Source organism: Hemiscyllium ocellatum, chromosome 7 (assembly GCF_020745735.1).
Source record: "Hemiscyllium ocellatum isolate sHemOce1 chromosome 7, sHemOce1.pat.X.cur, whole genome shotgun sequence".
Classification (NCBI taxonomy): Eukaryota; Metazoa; Chordata; class Chondrichthyes; order Orectolobiformes; family Hemiscylliidae; genus Hemiscyllium; species Hemiscyllium ocellatum.
The window spans coordinates 56446898-56463432 of record NC_083407.1 but is presented as its reverse complement, the minus strand read 5'-3'; the positions used below and the strand labels follow the sequence as shown (position 1 = coordinate 56463432).

Below are 16535 nucleotides of genomic sequence, written 5' to 3'. Positions count from 1 at the left end.
AATGGTCTCTTTTGATGTTACAGCCCTGTTTACATCAATCAACATTAACCCGGCCAAGGAAACACTGACTACACTATTAGAAGACCCAAAGACACATACGCCAAACACCACTAACTTCATCAGCAAGGACAGTATTATTAAGCTAGTGGAGCTATGCCTTACCATTCACTTCACCTTCAACAACAAAACCTACAGACAAACCAATGGAACACCCATGGGATCGCCAATATCAGAGTTCTTAGCAGAGGTAATAATGCAGAGACTCGAACAAACAGCTCTGCCAACCACCCAACCCACACTTTGGGGCTGCTACGTGGATGACACCTTTGTCTTCACTAAATGAAACAAATTATAGGAAGTCTTCAAGACCATCAATAATACCCTTACTGGCATAAAGTTCACTAAAGAGGAGGAAAACAACAACAAACTGCCATTCCTAGATGTCGCAGTAGAGCGAACGCCAATGGGGAATTTCAAACCAGCGTCTACACGAAAACAACACATACTGACCAAATACTCAACTGCAGAAGCAATCATCCCAACACCCACAAATGAAGCTGCATTAGAACGTTATCTCAATGAACCAACACACACTGCAGCACAGAGGAACGACGCAGAGCAGAGGAAAATCACCTGTACTATGTATTCAAAACGAATACAGTCTGCCGATTTCTCAGCAACAAACCCCAACAAGCAGGCAAAGCGCATCCAGAAACCCTAGCCACTCTCCCCTACATCAAAGACATCTTGGACTGTCAGACTACTCAGACCCCTTGACATCATGGTAGCACACAAACCCACCAACACACTAAAACGCAGCTAATGAATTTGAAAATGTCATTTACAAAATATCGTGCAAGAACTGTAACAAACATTGCATTGGACAAACAGGCAGAAAACTAGCCACCAGGATACATGAACATCAACTAGCCACAAAACGACATGACCCTCTCTCATTAGTATCCTTACATATAGATAAGGAAGGACACCACTTCGACTGGTACAACACATCCACCTTAGGACAAGCCAAACAGAGACATGCACGAGAATTCCTGGAAGCATAGCATTCCAAATGGAACTCTATCAACAAACACATTGAGTTAGATCCCATCTACCACTCCCTGAGAAAAAGAACAGGAAATGACATCACCAACCCAAAGAAACCCAAATGTATAAATAGAAAGCAGGAATTTTCAGCAGTGCTTCGTCCGGAGGCCCACTGAAGATGTTACCTAGTAGAGTGACGAAATGTCTGGAAATGAACCTTCCAGCTCAGTGAGCAAACCTACATCCAGAGTAAAACTAGTTGCCCTATTTTCTCATTTGTGATTGATTATCCCTTTGTCTCTCCCATCTAGATCTAGTGAGTTGTTAAAGATCCTGAGCCAATGGCTTACAAATCACAGATTCCATTGTTTTGAACACCCTTGAGTGAATGATGTCTGTTTAATTCATTTCAAGGTCACTTTTAGCATGGATTATATTTGCAGCCACTCAGTCATTTTTCACTATAGCATTAGCCATTGAATATTATTATTGCTAAACCTGCATCTTAACCAGCAGTGAAGGTTACAGAATAAAAAACGTCTTTTGCATCTGAGGAAGCAATGCATATCTGCCCTGAGAAATTCTTCACTGGCTCCATTAATGGACCTTGAATCCTTAATTACAAAAGTTATTGTATTTCTGAATGACAATCTATTTTCTTCCTCTCATACCCTTTTGGTTACTCTGTTAGGTTTTGTTGACACCTTTTCATTTGCTTTTTAAAAAAAAACCTGCTGAAATCTGATTTATAGGCTTTGTTGTGTCAAGTGTTTGTGTAAGTTGACACACCTGTTTTTTCTTACAGATAACTTTGGCGGTATTCCATTTTTCTACTTTGCTAATTTTTAAGCCTGGTTAAACTGCCTATCAGTCTAATTCACATGTCCACTTGAACGTTAGCACTAGTACTATACTTTTAGAGGCATTGGTTTGGCTTTGCATGTAATAATATCATTAGCACTGCCACCTAAGTGCACCTTCACTTTGAGGTCTGGTATCAATTACGCTTGTTACTAACAACTAAGTTCACTACTTGATTGCCCCAGGTTTCCTCACTGTTACAACAAAATTTATTTGTGGAATTTGAATCTTCCTTGGACTGAGTTAGACAAAGTGAAGATGCAATCAGGTACAAGTTGCATTCGTTGGACATTGTTAATAAGACTGAGGAGACATCTGAATGTGTATCTGCACTTCATGAGATCTTCAGGCCTTAATCCCACCCAAGCCAGTATGACACATGCACATTGGGTGGAGGTTATCGCAATCTTCAATATTAACCCTTTAGGAAGCACTAACTTACATATTTCACCAAGCATTTTCCATCTCGTAGTATACATTTATATATTCATGTAAAATTAAATTTTACCACTACCCCATCTTCCCCCAAGACTCTGGCTTTGCATTCAGACAGTCTGAAGGCTTCGCAATTCTTTAGGAATCCATTCTCTTTGAACTCTGGTAGATTTCTGTTTGATAACTATTAATTGATTATTTTCTTTACCATGGTTGTGATTTTGACCTTGCATTGTCTACAGACTGACACAACCATAGTGCACCTCATTCTATTTTCGCAATCAATCATTGGTTGAAAGTCGTGCTGCAGGTGAAAATGTTCCTACAGTTCCTCATTACAAATTCCTTAAATTGTATTGATAATATGTGATTACCATTTGTCCGCTACCTGTTGAGCTACCATGCTGTTTTTGTTAAAATCACTTAGAAATCCAATAAAAGGTCTTTCCATCCTTGGCAAAAGGCAGCCGCAGCAGAAGGTCCTACATCCTGGGCTAACAGTGCCTCCTGGTGGCTCTCCTGCTCCAAGGCCAACTGCCCCGGTTGAAGCTCTGTTCCCCACTCCAAACCTTAGTTCTCACCCCTTGGGCCCAGAGCTTGCCATTCCTTTGCCCAAGACCTCATGTCTGGTTCCTGCCAGAAGCCCTCATGTTGGGATCCTGACCTGCAAGTGAGTATTCATCCCAGAGAGGTGGCAAGGCCGTGGAGAGATTTGAAAACAATATTGAACATTTTAAAACCGGAAGACATTACTTTTAACTGGAAGCCAGTGTAGCCCAGCAAGTACAACTGTGATGGGTGAATGGAACGTGCTGCAAGTTAAGCCTAAAGCATCAATATTTTGCATGATCTCAGCTTTTGGAGGGAAACTGTGATCATTAAGTGTGAATTTGGCACTCAACAGCAGATATTTTAAATTTCACTTACAACATCTGTACAAACTAATCATACCAAATAAGGATTAAATGTAAATTAATGTTCCTCCTTTTGTCTCTTATCTTGGCATAGGTTTCTACACAAAACAGTTAATTTGCAAGTTCTTTTTTTAACTAAACTTTTAAATAAACTCCTCAAAATCGTGATCCAATTTGCTTCTAAGGCATCTTTTGAAGTTTTGAAATACTGTTGGCACACGTTTAATTCCTCAGGGCTACTGTTTTGTTTTAATGACAACAGGCCAATGCCAAATGATTACTGACCTCTAGCATTATGACTGCTCTGCCTTGCAGGCTCCTCTCCATGTTAACTTTGATCTGTTTTGCTATGTTTCAGTGATGTGTGGAGATAGGAAACAAAGTAACAAGATAGATTTATTTACTAGTATAATCTTCCATTCTTCAATGTTTTACATACCCCCCCCCGCTCCCTAATCTTTGCAGCGAGAATTAGGAATGAACCCTTAGTTGAAGTTTAGCATCAGCATCGATCCTGGATTTTTGCAGAATGGAATCTGCTTGTCTACCTGTAGCATCTGAGTGACTACTTCAGAATTGCAAAGGAGTCTGAGTGAGGTGGGCTATGGTTAGATTTCTGGCAGAATTGGATGAGAAATCCCAATAAGCAGCTTTGTTAATGGATCATCTCTCCTCCTTTGTATTCAGCTTTCTATGTTACCAATCAATCCTCACAAGTGAGTTGATACAATTCAACATGGAAATCAGATCATGTACCCGTCTGATTAAGCATGCCACTCACTGTGAATGAGCTCCATGTTGCATACAACTGTACAGCATCTCATGTGCATCCCTCATTCCCAGACGTTGACATCAGCATTTGTCAACCAACTGTGACCATCCTGGCAACTCTCCAGTACACTGGCTTAGGGTGTACAGAGATGTATTGCAGGGTGCCCTAGCAAATAACATTGAAAGACTACAGCTGGGACACATTGCACTCAGGGACAGTTTGTGGATTAGTTCGGGCTACATCTCAGGCTGCTCTCTACCTCTCTTAATGCTTGTTCACTTAGCACCTAGCTGCGTGTTCCCACCAACCATGTATGTTTATGCTTTACCATGCCTGTTGGCACATTGGCATTTCAGCTAGAGCCAGAAGCTATCCGTATTATCATGTTGAGGTGCTCTTTAGTCCAAACACATGGACCAGCTGCTCGTCAACAGGGCTGTCTGAGGGGGATGCAATATCTTCCTATGCAACACACTGCAATTTTAGTCCAATGTCTACAGTATATGCCAGCTACTTGCATGGCAAACACACTGCACATTTATTCAATCAAAATAACTATGTCAGAAAATGGAGCTTAGTTCTCAGCCTAGACAAAGAAGTATTGCTGCCTACTGGGGGGGGGGGGGTGCGCGGTGGGGGTCACAATACTGTCAGTCTTGGGCACAATCCACATCGATTCTGGGGCTTGGCTACAGTTACTGTACGCTTGGAACATTCTCGGTTGGAGTCTGACTTAGCACAGTCCGGGGAGTGGGCAATGGTCAGTCCTGTGGGGCCAGCACAGTCAGAGAATTGCATGATTTCAGTTGGGAAGCTGCAAAGACAGTGGTCAGAGATCTGGTCAGTCATGCCTAGGGCCTGCTCATCAAAGTCTGTCAGGTCTAGGTTAATATTGCCCTGATCACTCATTCAAGGTGGTCCTTTAGGTTCGGGGGGGGGTGGGGAGGACCACAGTTACAAATAATTTCACAACTATAGTCACTGTCACAAAAGACAGTACACCTGCAGTGTATTTTGGATGTGAATTGTTCAACAAATATTTATCTTACTATGTAGATAATTTACCTTTTTTATTCCTTCATATTATAGAAGTAAAATAGGCATTATTGAACTCGCATTTTTGAATAAATATAAAAGATGGAATTTTGTGAGCAGTTGACAGAATGTTTAAAAGCTGCTTTTAAATTCGAAGTACAATTATATGAAAAGTGTATTACATTTCTTTAGAATATGGAAACTGATAAATGGAAGATTTTATAATATTTTGTTCTGTGACCAGAATATAAATAGCCTGGGGGATATTGCATCCTTAACAGCATATTTTTTAAATGAAATGAGAAATGTTGACCTTTTGGTACGTTTGGACATAATCCAAAAATGCTAGTATTAATTGTGATCTAGAAAGGGCTTTCTTATTACAGGAGCATGGCACAGGGGTTGACATTATTTTCCAAGATGCACTCTTCCTGACTTGACAATGTCAAACTATTCAGTTCCTGAGACTAAAACCTCATTAGTACTGGTTTCCAGAAAGAAACTACTACATTCTACTTCCAGCACTTGTATTTGGATGGGCTGTGTTTATATTTCAAAACCACAGACATATGTAAGATGTCTTTGTCACCAAAAATACTGAGATAAAGTATTCATATGAAAAAAATGCAACTATTGTGACTTGGTGTTCCATATAGACAAGAAAGATCATATACAGTCTATGCTAATTAAGCTGAAATATCGATAGGGGTGTTTTGCTAAAATTGGTCTCAGCCCTCTGGGACAGAGATGGGAAAATATACTGGTTTCCCTGTTTTTGATTGCTGTTCTATGATCTGTGCTGAAAACATGCAGATATACAAGTGAGATTGCCACTGAGCTTGCAAGTGATGTCTTCCATAGTTTGATGACAAGTTGACACTAAGCTGGATATGAAGAATAGATATTTTAGTTTGATATTGGAATCGACTCTAAGTTGGTACCCTTGAAGTCATACCAATAACTTGGTGAACCATTGCATCTCACTGGCCAATGATGTCGGCTTTGGCAGAAATGGGCAGCAGTTTAATTTGATGTGCAAGGCCTCACAGGGACAGAGGGCAATGGTTTCCACTTTCAGTGCTGGATTCCCCCTGTGCAGGACATCATTAATTACATTGATGTAATTAACAAAGCATCTAATGATTAGCCAGTGAGATCCATCAAATGAAGAGCTGCACTCAATCAATGACCAACTGGTCAATGATCACAATAAGAATTTCACCAGCTTGCTTTCCTTGAGCTATCCTGACTCATTCATCCTTGGCCAGACCAGGTTGCCCAAAATATCCATTCCAACCTCAAAACTTGAGGGTGGATTTAAAGGGTTAAGGGAACTCCCTTAATGGCTTAGTTGGTGATACCATTGTGGGACTACAGACAAAAGAGCATCAATGCCATCTGCTCAGGACAGCAATTGGGGTATGGATGTAGTGTTGGTGCCTGGGCTGGTAAGGTAGTGACCTCCAGTACTCTCCAGCAAGGGTCACAGCAGTGTAATGGTCTTCTGCATGCTGTATTACAAGACCTTCCAAAGAGGTGTGAACTTTGAGTAGAGTGAAGCTTTGTAAGGAGACAACTTATCTGGAGAGGAAAGAGAAGCAGAGAGAGATGAAACAGAACAGAGGAGCCCAAACTGGTTTTCGGGGTTGTCTCCTCTATCCACCTGCTGGGAAGATAACCTTCCTGCTCGCCCTTTTTATGGGGTCAAGCATTAGGTCTGGTTCAGCATTTAGTGAAGCAGGCTCTTCCCTGTCCCTGAGTGCTGGGTTTCTGGTTCCCTGTGATTTCTTACTTTCCTCTGGAAAAGTAGACATATTGGCACAAATCACATCTCTCTCCCGCAAGATAACTTGCAGCCTCAGTAATGGCTGGTTTGTGAGTTAAAATGAGTCCCACCCTTCGTCTGATCTCCCTCTGTGTGAATAGTCCCATTAAGTCGACAGGAAGCCTATTTATGTATCACTTAATGCTTCCCTATGCAAAAAAACCAGTGTGAAATGCTGTGCTGAAAGTGGTGGTGAGCTGACTTCTTGAAATGCAACAGTACTTGGAGTATAGAGACATCCACAGTGCTGTTAGGAAGGGACCTCCAAGATTATGACCCAGTGACAGTGAGGGAATGGAGATATAGTTGCAAGTTAGGAACTTGGAGTGAAAAGATGGTGGTGTTCTCATGCTTCTATCACCTTTGATTTCTTGGTGGTATAAGTTGTGGATTTGTAAGATACTGTTGAAGTAGCCTTGCTGAGGTACTGCAGTGTATCTTGTCGATAGTACAAACTGCTGCCCCCATGTGTCAGTTGTGAAAGGAGTGAACATTGAAGTTTATGGTCAGGGTGCCATTCAAACAGGCAGCCTTTGACCTGAAAGGAGTTAAACATCTTGAGTATTTAGAAGCTATACCTATCCAGGTAAGTTTGAGAGTATTCCATAACAATGCTGACTTTTGCCTTATAGTTGGTAGTCAGGCATTGAGGAGATAAGAAATGAGATACACTCGACAGAATTCCTGGCTCCTGATTTGCTGTTGTGGCCACAGTTTTACTTGGCTGGTCCAGTTCAGTTTCCAGTTGCTGTTGATCTTCAGGATGTTGAATATTGTGATTAAGTTATGATAGCGGTTTACCCTAAAGCTGGGCCAAAAACCAATTCTGGTTCCTGATTCCTGCCTCTGTGAGGAAGATGGTGGTGTGGCGGTAACGTCATTGGGCTGGTAATCCAGAAGTCCATTCAAGTATAATGCTTTGGGATGTGCGTTCAAACCCCATCATGGCATTTGAATGAATAAATTTGGAATTGTAAACTAGTCTCAGTAATTCTGTGGCTTACAAGTGGCTTACAAGTGCCTCCAGATCCACACCACACTTGTAAGCCACACCACTTAAGTGCCCTCCCATTGGTTGAATAATCCACTCAGTCCAAGGGCTATTCAGGTTGTGTAACAATTGGCATGAAAGGATAAAAGATAAAGGAATACTCCAAATGTTTTGGGACTTTGATCCTCACCTGGCTGAAACAATTAGCTAGCCAGGAACAGGAAAACCAGGGCCACCTGCAGGATGGGTTCACTGCAGTCTGGTCAGTGCATTTCTGAATGCAACTGTGGGGAGTAATGGTAAAGCAAAGCCCATCGACCCCATTGGGGAGTGTTAGGTTTGTCCTGACCTCGCTGCTCTCCTGCTCTGTGACTAATATTGCAAAATGGCTCCTATTCATGTTACTGGGCCCCACCCTGCACATTTTCATAAGGTACTTCTTGCTGAGGGCAGGTTGTTCTGATCTCAGGAGAACAGATTTACACTGGAAAAGCAGCATTCTTAAATGGTTAAATCGTTGTCTTCATTTTAATTGACATCTGCCCTTATTCCACACATGGTCAGCTTTGTAGTTGATTGTGGGAGGTTAAAAATTAGTGCTTCTGTTAGTTCAATATTGATTACTATTACATAGTGCAAGAGCATTAAATATATTTAACCATCATATAAAAAAGTAAATTTTGTCATTCTTTCATTGTATTAGAATTTTGAATGTGCGGTTGTGTATGACCATCAAATTAACAGTGGTTTGTGTTCGAGAATATATTCTTTATTAAATTTGTTGCAGTCTCGTGCATTTTTAAAATACAGCAGACTTTAATAAGAGAACATGATCCGAAAGTAACCCCAATGAGAAAACAAATGAAATCCCTGTCTATAACAGTAATTTGCATGAAGTCTTGCATTAAGCTGAAACTGTGATTACAGGACAACCTGGCTGTTAATTGCCTGCAGTCTTTAAATATGCACTTTTTTGGAAGTAGATGATAATTAATAGGTCTCGTTTGCTGTTAAGCTCCAAATTGCAAATGTCTTGATACTGTACGTTGAAGAATTTGCAAGTCTAATTGTGTTCCAGCAGGAGCAAAATTGATATAATCATTCAGTATGAGTTCTGTGTGCAGATTTGAATAAAACATTTAGTCATCATTAAACTTATTTCTTTTCCCTTGGAGTGAGAGGTTTTGTGTCGGAAATTAACCAAAGTGAACTGTTCATTAATATGGCTTTCCAACCATCTTTTTGTTATAAATATATGTACCTACGTATGAGAGTTAACAAGCTTGTTGTCGAAAATACAAACCAATTGTGGAATTATTAGGCACACCCACGTTTTCTATTTTTCTTAAATTGTCATAATTTTAAGATAATGCCAACTGTTAATTAAGTGGAATTATTTAAACAGTTTGTTCAACTTGGAAATAAATGACCATGATTTGAATGCAATGAAATACTGATATTAGAATGGAAAGAAAATACCTAATTGACACGATCACATTCTGAAGGATGATGTTGCCATATTTTGGACAGCTAGGGTATTCGTTTCCCCTTACTGACAGAAAGGTTGGCAACCAGACAACAGATTTAAGATGTTCAACGAAAATTTGGAGATAGTACAAGGAAGTATTTTGAGGATTCTGGTTTTTGTTTTACATGTTACTTTTTAAATGGATAAAAGAAATGTAGGGAGAGGAAAGGAATGAATGGAGGAGCAGGTTGAAATTAATTTATAAGCCAGTGACAGTGAAACACTAGGGTAGCGCAGCAATTCAAACCCAGAGGTGGGGAAAATACCCAAAGACCAGCAGTGATAGGAACTGGTGAGCGATGAGGATGTATTTAAGGCAATGTACTATGATATGGAAAAGCCTGCACATAACCTGGAGGAAATGCAGGAGAAGGCCCACAGCACAGTGTGCGGCTAGCGATAGGGAAGGTGAATCATTTGTTGAACTACGAAAGAACAAAGTATCACAGAAACAGAAGTATTTAGAGAAGAGGAGAGCAAACGGTAAAAGAATTCAGCGAATATGCGAAGGCACAGTGTGCAGTTAAAGACATGGAAGCACTCTATGGAATGAGCTGCCAGAGGACTTAGGTGGAGGCTGGTGTGGTTATAACATTTAGAGGACATCTGGATGGGTATATGAATAGGAAGGGTTTAGAGGGATATGGCTCAAGTGCTGGCAAATGGGACTAGGTTAGGTTGGGGTATCTGGTAGGCATGGACGAGTTGGACCAAAAGTTCTATTTCCATGCTGTACATCTCTATGACTATGACTATAATTGCTTGAGTCAAAAAGATGATACAGACATAAAGGACTAAATGGCTGCCTTCTGCGATAGGAGATCAATGCTTTGGCCATAAAATAAGCGACACTTCAACTATGGAAGTAAGAGATCATGGTGAGAGCTGGGGTCTTCCCTGACAATTATCTAAGTAAAAGAAATATGTGGAATGCATAACTATTTGGTTGCTCTCCCATGGCCCTATATTCACTTTTGGGTGAAAGGTAGGTGCCCAGTAAGTTGCACTTAAAGTAAAGACAGCACAGTTAGCAAGAGGATATGCCAGTAAGTTTTCTGCACAATTTCCAAGAAATTCAGTAAACAAAATTTAAATGACATTGCAGGAAGACAGGACACTTGTAATATTGGATAAGGGGCAAATAGCTAAATTACAGGATGATTCTTTAAAATATAGAATGGCTGGTCACTTAGTTAGTTGTTTTGCATAATTTACTGGAGTATGAGTTTCATGGGAACATATATTGTTATAAAATTATCGTGTTCCATAAAATGATTAGGTGTAAAATGAAGTGTAGACAATACTGTTGGAGAGAGTTTGGACCCTTTTCATATTTCAGTGATTTGTGTAAATGTAGCTTTCTGCACCCAACTCTTTACTAAATTCATAAATAAGAGAATCGCTCTGGAGGTGATGCTCTCTTAGCCTAAACTTTGCTGAAGTATGACATTGTTGCAGAATGCTTAGCTAGTAAGATCCTTTTTGCGCCCTTCAACTTTTTTTTTGATCTGTAAATATAAGCTAAAATGATGTAGTAAGGGCAACTGTGTATCTTTTCAGTCACTGAGATAAAGTAATTTGGAAATACTGGAGGAAGCACTGAGATGGCGGGTGAATTAGTGCTGAACAATTCAATATTGAAAATTGAGTACACAGAAACAAGTGGTCAGAACACAATTGAATTGAGCTGGAGAAAAAGTGCAAAGGGAAAGTATGAAGAAAAGATTTAAAGAACTTGGAATTCACTGCATGAAAGAACAAGACTCCATTTTTAATTGGTCACTTTCTGGGCCAGAGAAGTTGATTGGAAGTCATTAATAATTATCACAACATTAAAAAGATACTTAATCTATTAATTGCTAGATTAAACTTTGTGTCAAATTTAATGGGCAATTAATGTGTATATGCAGGAAGTTAATGATACTCTTGGGGAAATTAAAGATGTTGTATTTCACAAAGCAACATAAATTGTCCAGTTCTATGCATTGATTGGTAACTTGCGGGATGTTCCTTCTGCATGACAAATTCAACATAATCACATGCATCACTGAAATCTTTGTTTTAAAGTAAATTCTAGCTCATTATTTTGTTTATGGTGAAAAGTTCAAATGAACCATCCTACTACTCTGATGTGCAATTGATGTGGATGTGCTACCTTTATTGTAATTCATACTGGAAATTTTGAAGATTACAGAAGTGTAAAATAAAATGGAAAGTGACTTTTAAAAGGTAAGAATGTTGAATATAAAGTAATTGTTTCATTTAATGAACATGTTTTATATCTGCTGAAAGAATCTTGTCAAAAATATGCTCTCATCTCAGTATCTTTAATTAGGCATAAATGGAAACTTCACTGAAGTCTTCATTCATTGCCGTTCTATTTTAATTGCATAGGCTCGCCTTTCTTGTGTTCAAGCATCAGAACAATTGAATGGAAAATATATTCAATATCAAATGCCATCAAGAGATGTTCAACTGTTCACCTTAAAGACAGTAAAGGAATTTGATATCCTTGTTATTGGGGGAGGGGCAACCGGATCTGGATGTGCCCTAGATGCTGTTACTCGGGGTAAGTACTTCCTAATTTAAAATGTTCTTGTCATTTTGTGTATTAGGGTCTTATATGTGGACTTGTAAGCTAGAAGTTTGAGTGTAGTTGAAAACTAGGATGTTAGAAAGCTCTTTATTTTCAAAATGAACAGGTCATTGATCATGTGCTGCCTTTCCCCCTCAGTTGTCTTTGAGTATTATATGGTTTGATGATGTATTCAAACTTTGATTTTGTACTTGTTTAAGATAACTGATGTCAAAAGTTTTCTGGTACTGAATTTTGAAATGGTTTCAACCACAGTCCTCACATTAAAACAACTGTTCAGTGATATTGGCTATAACATTGTACACTGATATGAATGATAAAGTCCTAAGAGAGCAGAGCAGAATTAGGCCTTTGGCCCAGTGAGACTGCTCCACCATTCAATCATGCTGATATATTTCTTAATCCTACTCTCTTGCTTTCTCCAAAATCTTTGATTCCCTTACCAGTCAAGAACCTACCTTAAATACACTCAATGATTTGGCCTCCACAACCTTCTGTTCCACAGATTCAACACCATCTGGCTGAAGAAATTCCTCCTCATCTCAGTTCTAAAGGGTCATCTCTTCACTCAGCTCTCACTGTGCCCTCAGCTCCTAGTCTCTTCTCATAGTGGAAACATCTTCTCCACATTTATTCAGTCCTCTTAGTACTCTGAAAATTTCAATGATATTCTCCCCCCCCTCATTCTTCTAAATTCCGTCGAGTATAGACCCAGAATCTTCAACTACTCCTCATATGACAAGCCCTTCATCTCTGGGATCATTCTCATGAACCTCCTCTGGAACCCCTCCAATATCAGCATATCGTTCCTTTGATACAGTGCTCTGCAATCTCATTCTTAATGATGGACTCTTTAAAATCTTACCAATGACCAAGGTCAGGCTGACTGACCTATAATTTTCTGTTCTTCTGCCTCCCTCCTTCCTTAAAGAGGCCTGTTACATTAGCCATTCTAGACCATTAGACCATCCCTGACCCTAGTGATTTCTGAAAGATCATCCCAAGCCTCAATTTCATTGTATTGAAGTTAGTCTCTTTAAGTTTAGAAGTTCCAAAAAGAGGTTGTTCCTTGCTCCTCCCTCATTATTTACCTAAACCTAAAGCAATGTTAATCACTGTCATACAAAAGCAACCTCTCTAACACTTATGCCCTCATTTCTCATCACCAGTTGCAGTCTCACCTCATCCTCTCAGTATTGGCCTTTTGTCCTCTCACTGCGTTTGGACTGCACCCTTGCTTTTTGTTGCATTGCAGCTTGGCCTCTCTAACTCACACGTTTATCCTCTCTCTGCTCTCTCTTTGCTCCCTCAGACTTGCTTTTTTATTCCCGATACTGCTCCCTCTCTCATACTCGCTGTTTTATCCTCACACTGCTCCTTGCCTCACTCGTTGCTTTGTCCTCGCACTGCTCCCTCTCTGTCATTCCCTGTTTTATTCTCATAATTGTGCACTGATTAAACTAAACACAATGTCAGGGTTTACTTGCGAGGAGCGAACTTCCATTGAAACAACTTCTAATTTAAATTTTTCTGAATATGAATTAAGTCTGATATTTATGGTAAATATATAAAGTGCTGATTTAATTTATGTTTATAAGCCTGTACAATACATATGATTGGCCAAGTGATCTATATAATCACAAGCAGATATGCATTAATTTGCCGCTGTCCACTGCCTTGTTTGTTCGCTATCTAATGGTGTATTATCCATGCTTTCAGTGTAATGCTTAACTTGAAATGAATAGCTCTTAATTATGTCACATTGATCAGAGTCATGATCAAATGAAACAATTTTTTTTGACTCCACACCATTTTAATTATATTTCCTATCTACTCCCGCCATGCCTTGATATTCAGTGGTGATGCCATCACTGAATCCCCCACTATCAACATCCTGGGGTTACCATTGACCAGAAACCTAACTGGATCTGCCATATAAACACAGTGGCTAGAAGAGCAGATCAGAGGCTAGGAATACTGCGGTGAGTAACTCACCCCCTGACTCCCCAAAGTCTGTCTACAATCTACAAGGCACAAGTCAGTTATGTTTGCAGTTGTTTCCTTGTATTGCTGTTTGCTCAATATTCTCATCTCCCATGCTGCTTCATGCATAGCCTTCCCACCCTGTATGATGGAATACTCCCCACTTGCCTGGAAAGGTGCAGCTCCAGTAAAACTTAAGAAGCTTGACAACATCCTGGCCAAAGCAGCCTGTTTGATTGGTACTTGATCAATAAATATCTGCTTCCTTCACCACTGATACTCAGTAGCAGCAATGTGTACTATCTACAATCCATTGCAGGAATTCCCTGAAGTTCCCTAAACAGCACCTTCTAAATCCACAACCCTTTATTTCTAGAAGGATGAGGTCAGCATGGGAGCACACCACCACCTGGAAGTTCCCCTCAAAGCCACTCACTATCCTGATTTGGAAATATACCACCATTGCTTTACTGTTGCTGGGTGAAAATCCTGGAATTCCCTGTTTAAGGACAGTGTGTGTCAACCTGCAGCATGTGGACAGCAGCAAGTAAAGGCTGCAGCTCACCATCACCTTCTCAAGGACAACAAGGGAGATACAATAAATACTGGCCCAGCCAGCAACACCCATGTCCCACAAGTGGATTTTAAACATGTTGCATCATTTTTTTTGCTGTCCAAGTGTGCCTCAATGTTAGCTGTAGTTCACTAGACAACGTATTTTAATTAAGATCACCCAGTTGATTAGATTTTCCTTTAGATCAGTTGTCCTCATCAAACGTGCAAAGAAAAGGTTCAAAGATTTTAATGTAATTTTGGGCTGCCTATATTTATATTGGCAATTTAGGTTCTATCTGTTAGACTGATAAGTGACATTACTACTTCCATACAGCTGAGAATATAGTCCCTTGAAACAGAATGTGTATTAGACACAATGTGGAAGCTCAGCCTTGAGCTCCTGTGAACGCCTGTCCAAGAACAGAGAACCACCACTTGATTAACACATTTCAACAGCACTGTTTTTATTCAAGACTGTCAGTATACGAATATACAAACAAGGCTTGGGAGAAAAGCCACCTTAGACCACGCCGGGTACTAAAGAGTGGATTCTCTCACCGTTGATAGGGAAAGTTGTTACATTTATACATAACTTGGTACGCAATACAGAGTCCCGTATCATTAAGCTATCGCACAGTGTATTAATCAAAGCATACTTTATTGGAAGCTTACACATCAAAAGTGCTCTAAATCTAACACACACACAGATACCAACAGCCATCTGGTTAAGCTCTTAACATAGCCCTCATTATTCTTACTCTGCTTTTCAAGGTAACATTCAGATATCAAAAAAATCTAAACTAAACATGTATTCATTAGTACAGCTCTAAAACAATGAGGCTCCAGTATTCCTCTGATGGTTGCCCTTTGATCTAGTGCTATGTACTATCTCATCCTCGGACCTGTGGGGAGGATTGTTTACCGCTAGGCTGGCTTCTTACAAATTGCTATGTTAGCAATTAGTTTCGCTTAGCCTGTCGCTTAGGATGCCGGGAAATACAGCCAATATGCCGGGGCCATTTTAGTTAACATTTCTGAGCTCCATTTTCTATATGGTCACTATATCTATTTCCAACTTATCAACAATCACAACAAAAATCTGTTCAAGTTGTGAATTGTCAAAACAAGGGCTACAGGTGGTTCAAAAAGAAGACCGACCACAATCTTTTTCCAGGCATCTACAAGTGGTCAATAGTTATAGCCTTTCCAACATCATGCTAATCCCAAGATCAAACTAATAAAAGATCAAACTCCATTCCTTCTTGAGGCACATAGTTAATAATTTGGCATAGTTTGAAACCAGATATTGCTTTGCAAATTATTTGACCAAATCAGCATCTAAAGAATTTACTTAATTTCCCAATAAATTTTGTAACATTTCAACTGGATAAAAATATAAGAAATGCAATATCAGTTGGATTTTCCATGCCCACTGAGGGAGGAGTGGAGTTAAGAATATCCCTGCTGCCTGGTATGCCAGTCTCCTGACTATTCATTGCTGGTCTATTTGTGTGGAGGCAGCATTAGGCAACACACCAGATGGAGCAGCTGGCTGATCAGGGCAACTAGCAATCTGTCTGAGACCAACTAAAGGAATTTTTCCACTTAGCTTCTGGATTCTCAGAGATGAACAGCATTGTGGATCCACTTACATGGATTGCAGTGGCTGAAGAAGGTGACTTCCCACCACCTTCTCCAGAGCAACTAAGGAGGATTGAGAAATGCTGGCCTAGCAAACAATGCCTGTGTCTTGTAAAAGAATGAAAGAAAGGAATCAGTTTAGCACCCTGGAAACAGACATTTGGTAGCAAGCCAGGGAGGGCACTACTCCAGGCAGCTGTACACAGCCCTCCTGCCTGACTGATTTGAGTAACATCTTTATAGGGAGGATTCTTCCTTTCAGTGGTGACCTGGCTGATTGTTTTCTACTCTAATCTTAATAAAATTCAAAACACTCAGAGAAAGAGGGCACCTCTATCTTCAAGTATCTTCA

General features: G+C 39.9%; 1 protein-coding gene across 3 annotated transcripts in view; it reads left to right on the top strand.

Annotated features, from left to right (window-relative positions):
• The window catches only part of gpd2 (glycerol-3-phosphate dehydrogenase 2 (mitochondrial)), a 128814-nt gene that overhangs the window by 39951 nt on the left and 72328 nt on the right, over nucleotides 1-16535 (top strand). For 2 of the 3 annotated variants that reach the window (XM_060827233.1, XM_060827232.1), the window contains one exon: nucleotides 11803-11977. In XM_060827233.1, the coding sequence (XP_060683216.1) occupies nucleotides 11803-11977 (175 nt within the window). Of the gene's footprint in view, nucleotides 1-11802; nucleotides 11978-13861; nucleotides 13987-16535 lie in introns of those variants that run through there. The other variant, XM_060827234.1, reaches the window with a different exon arrangement.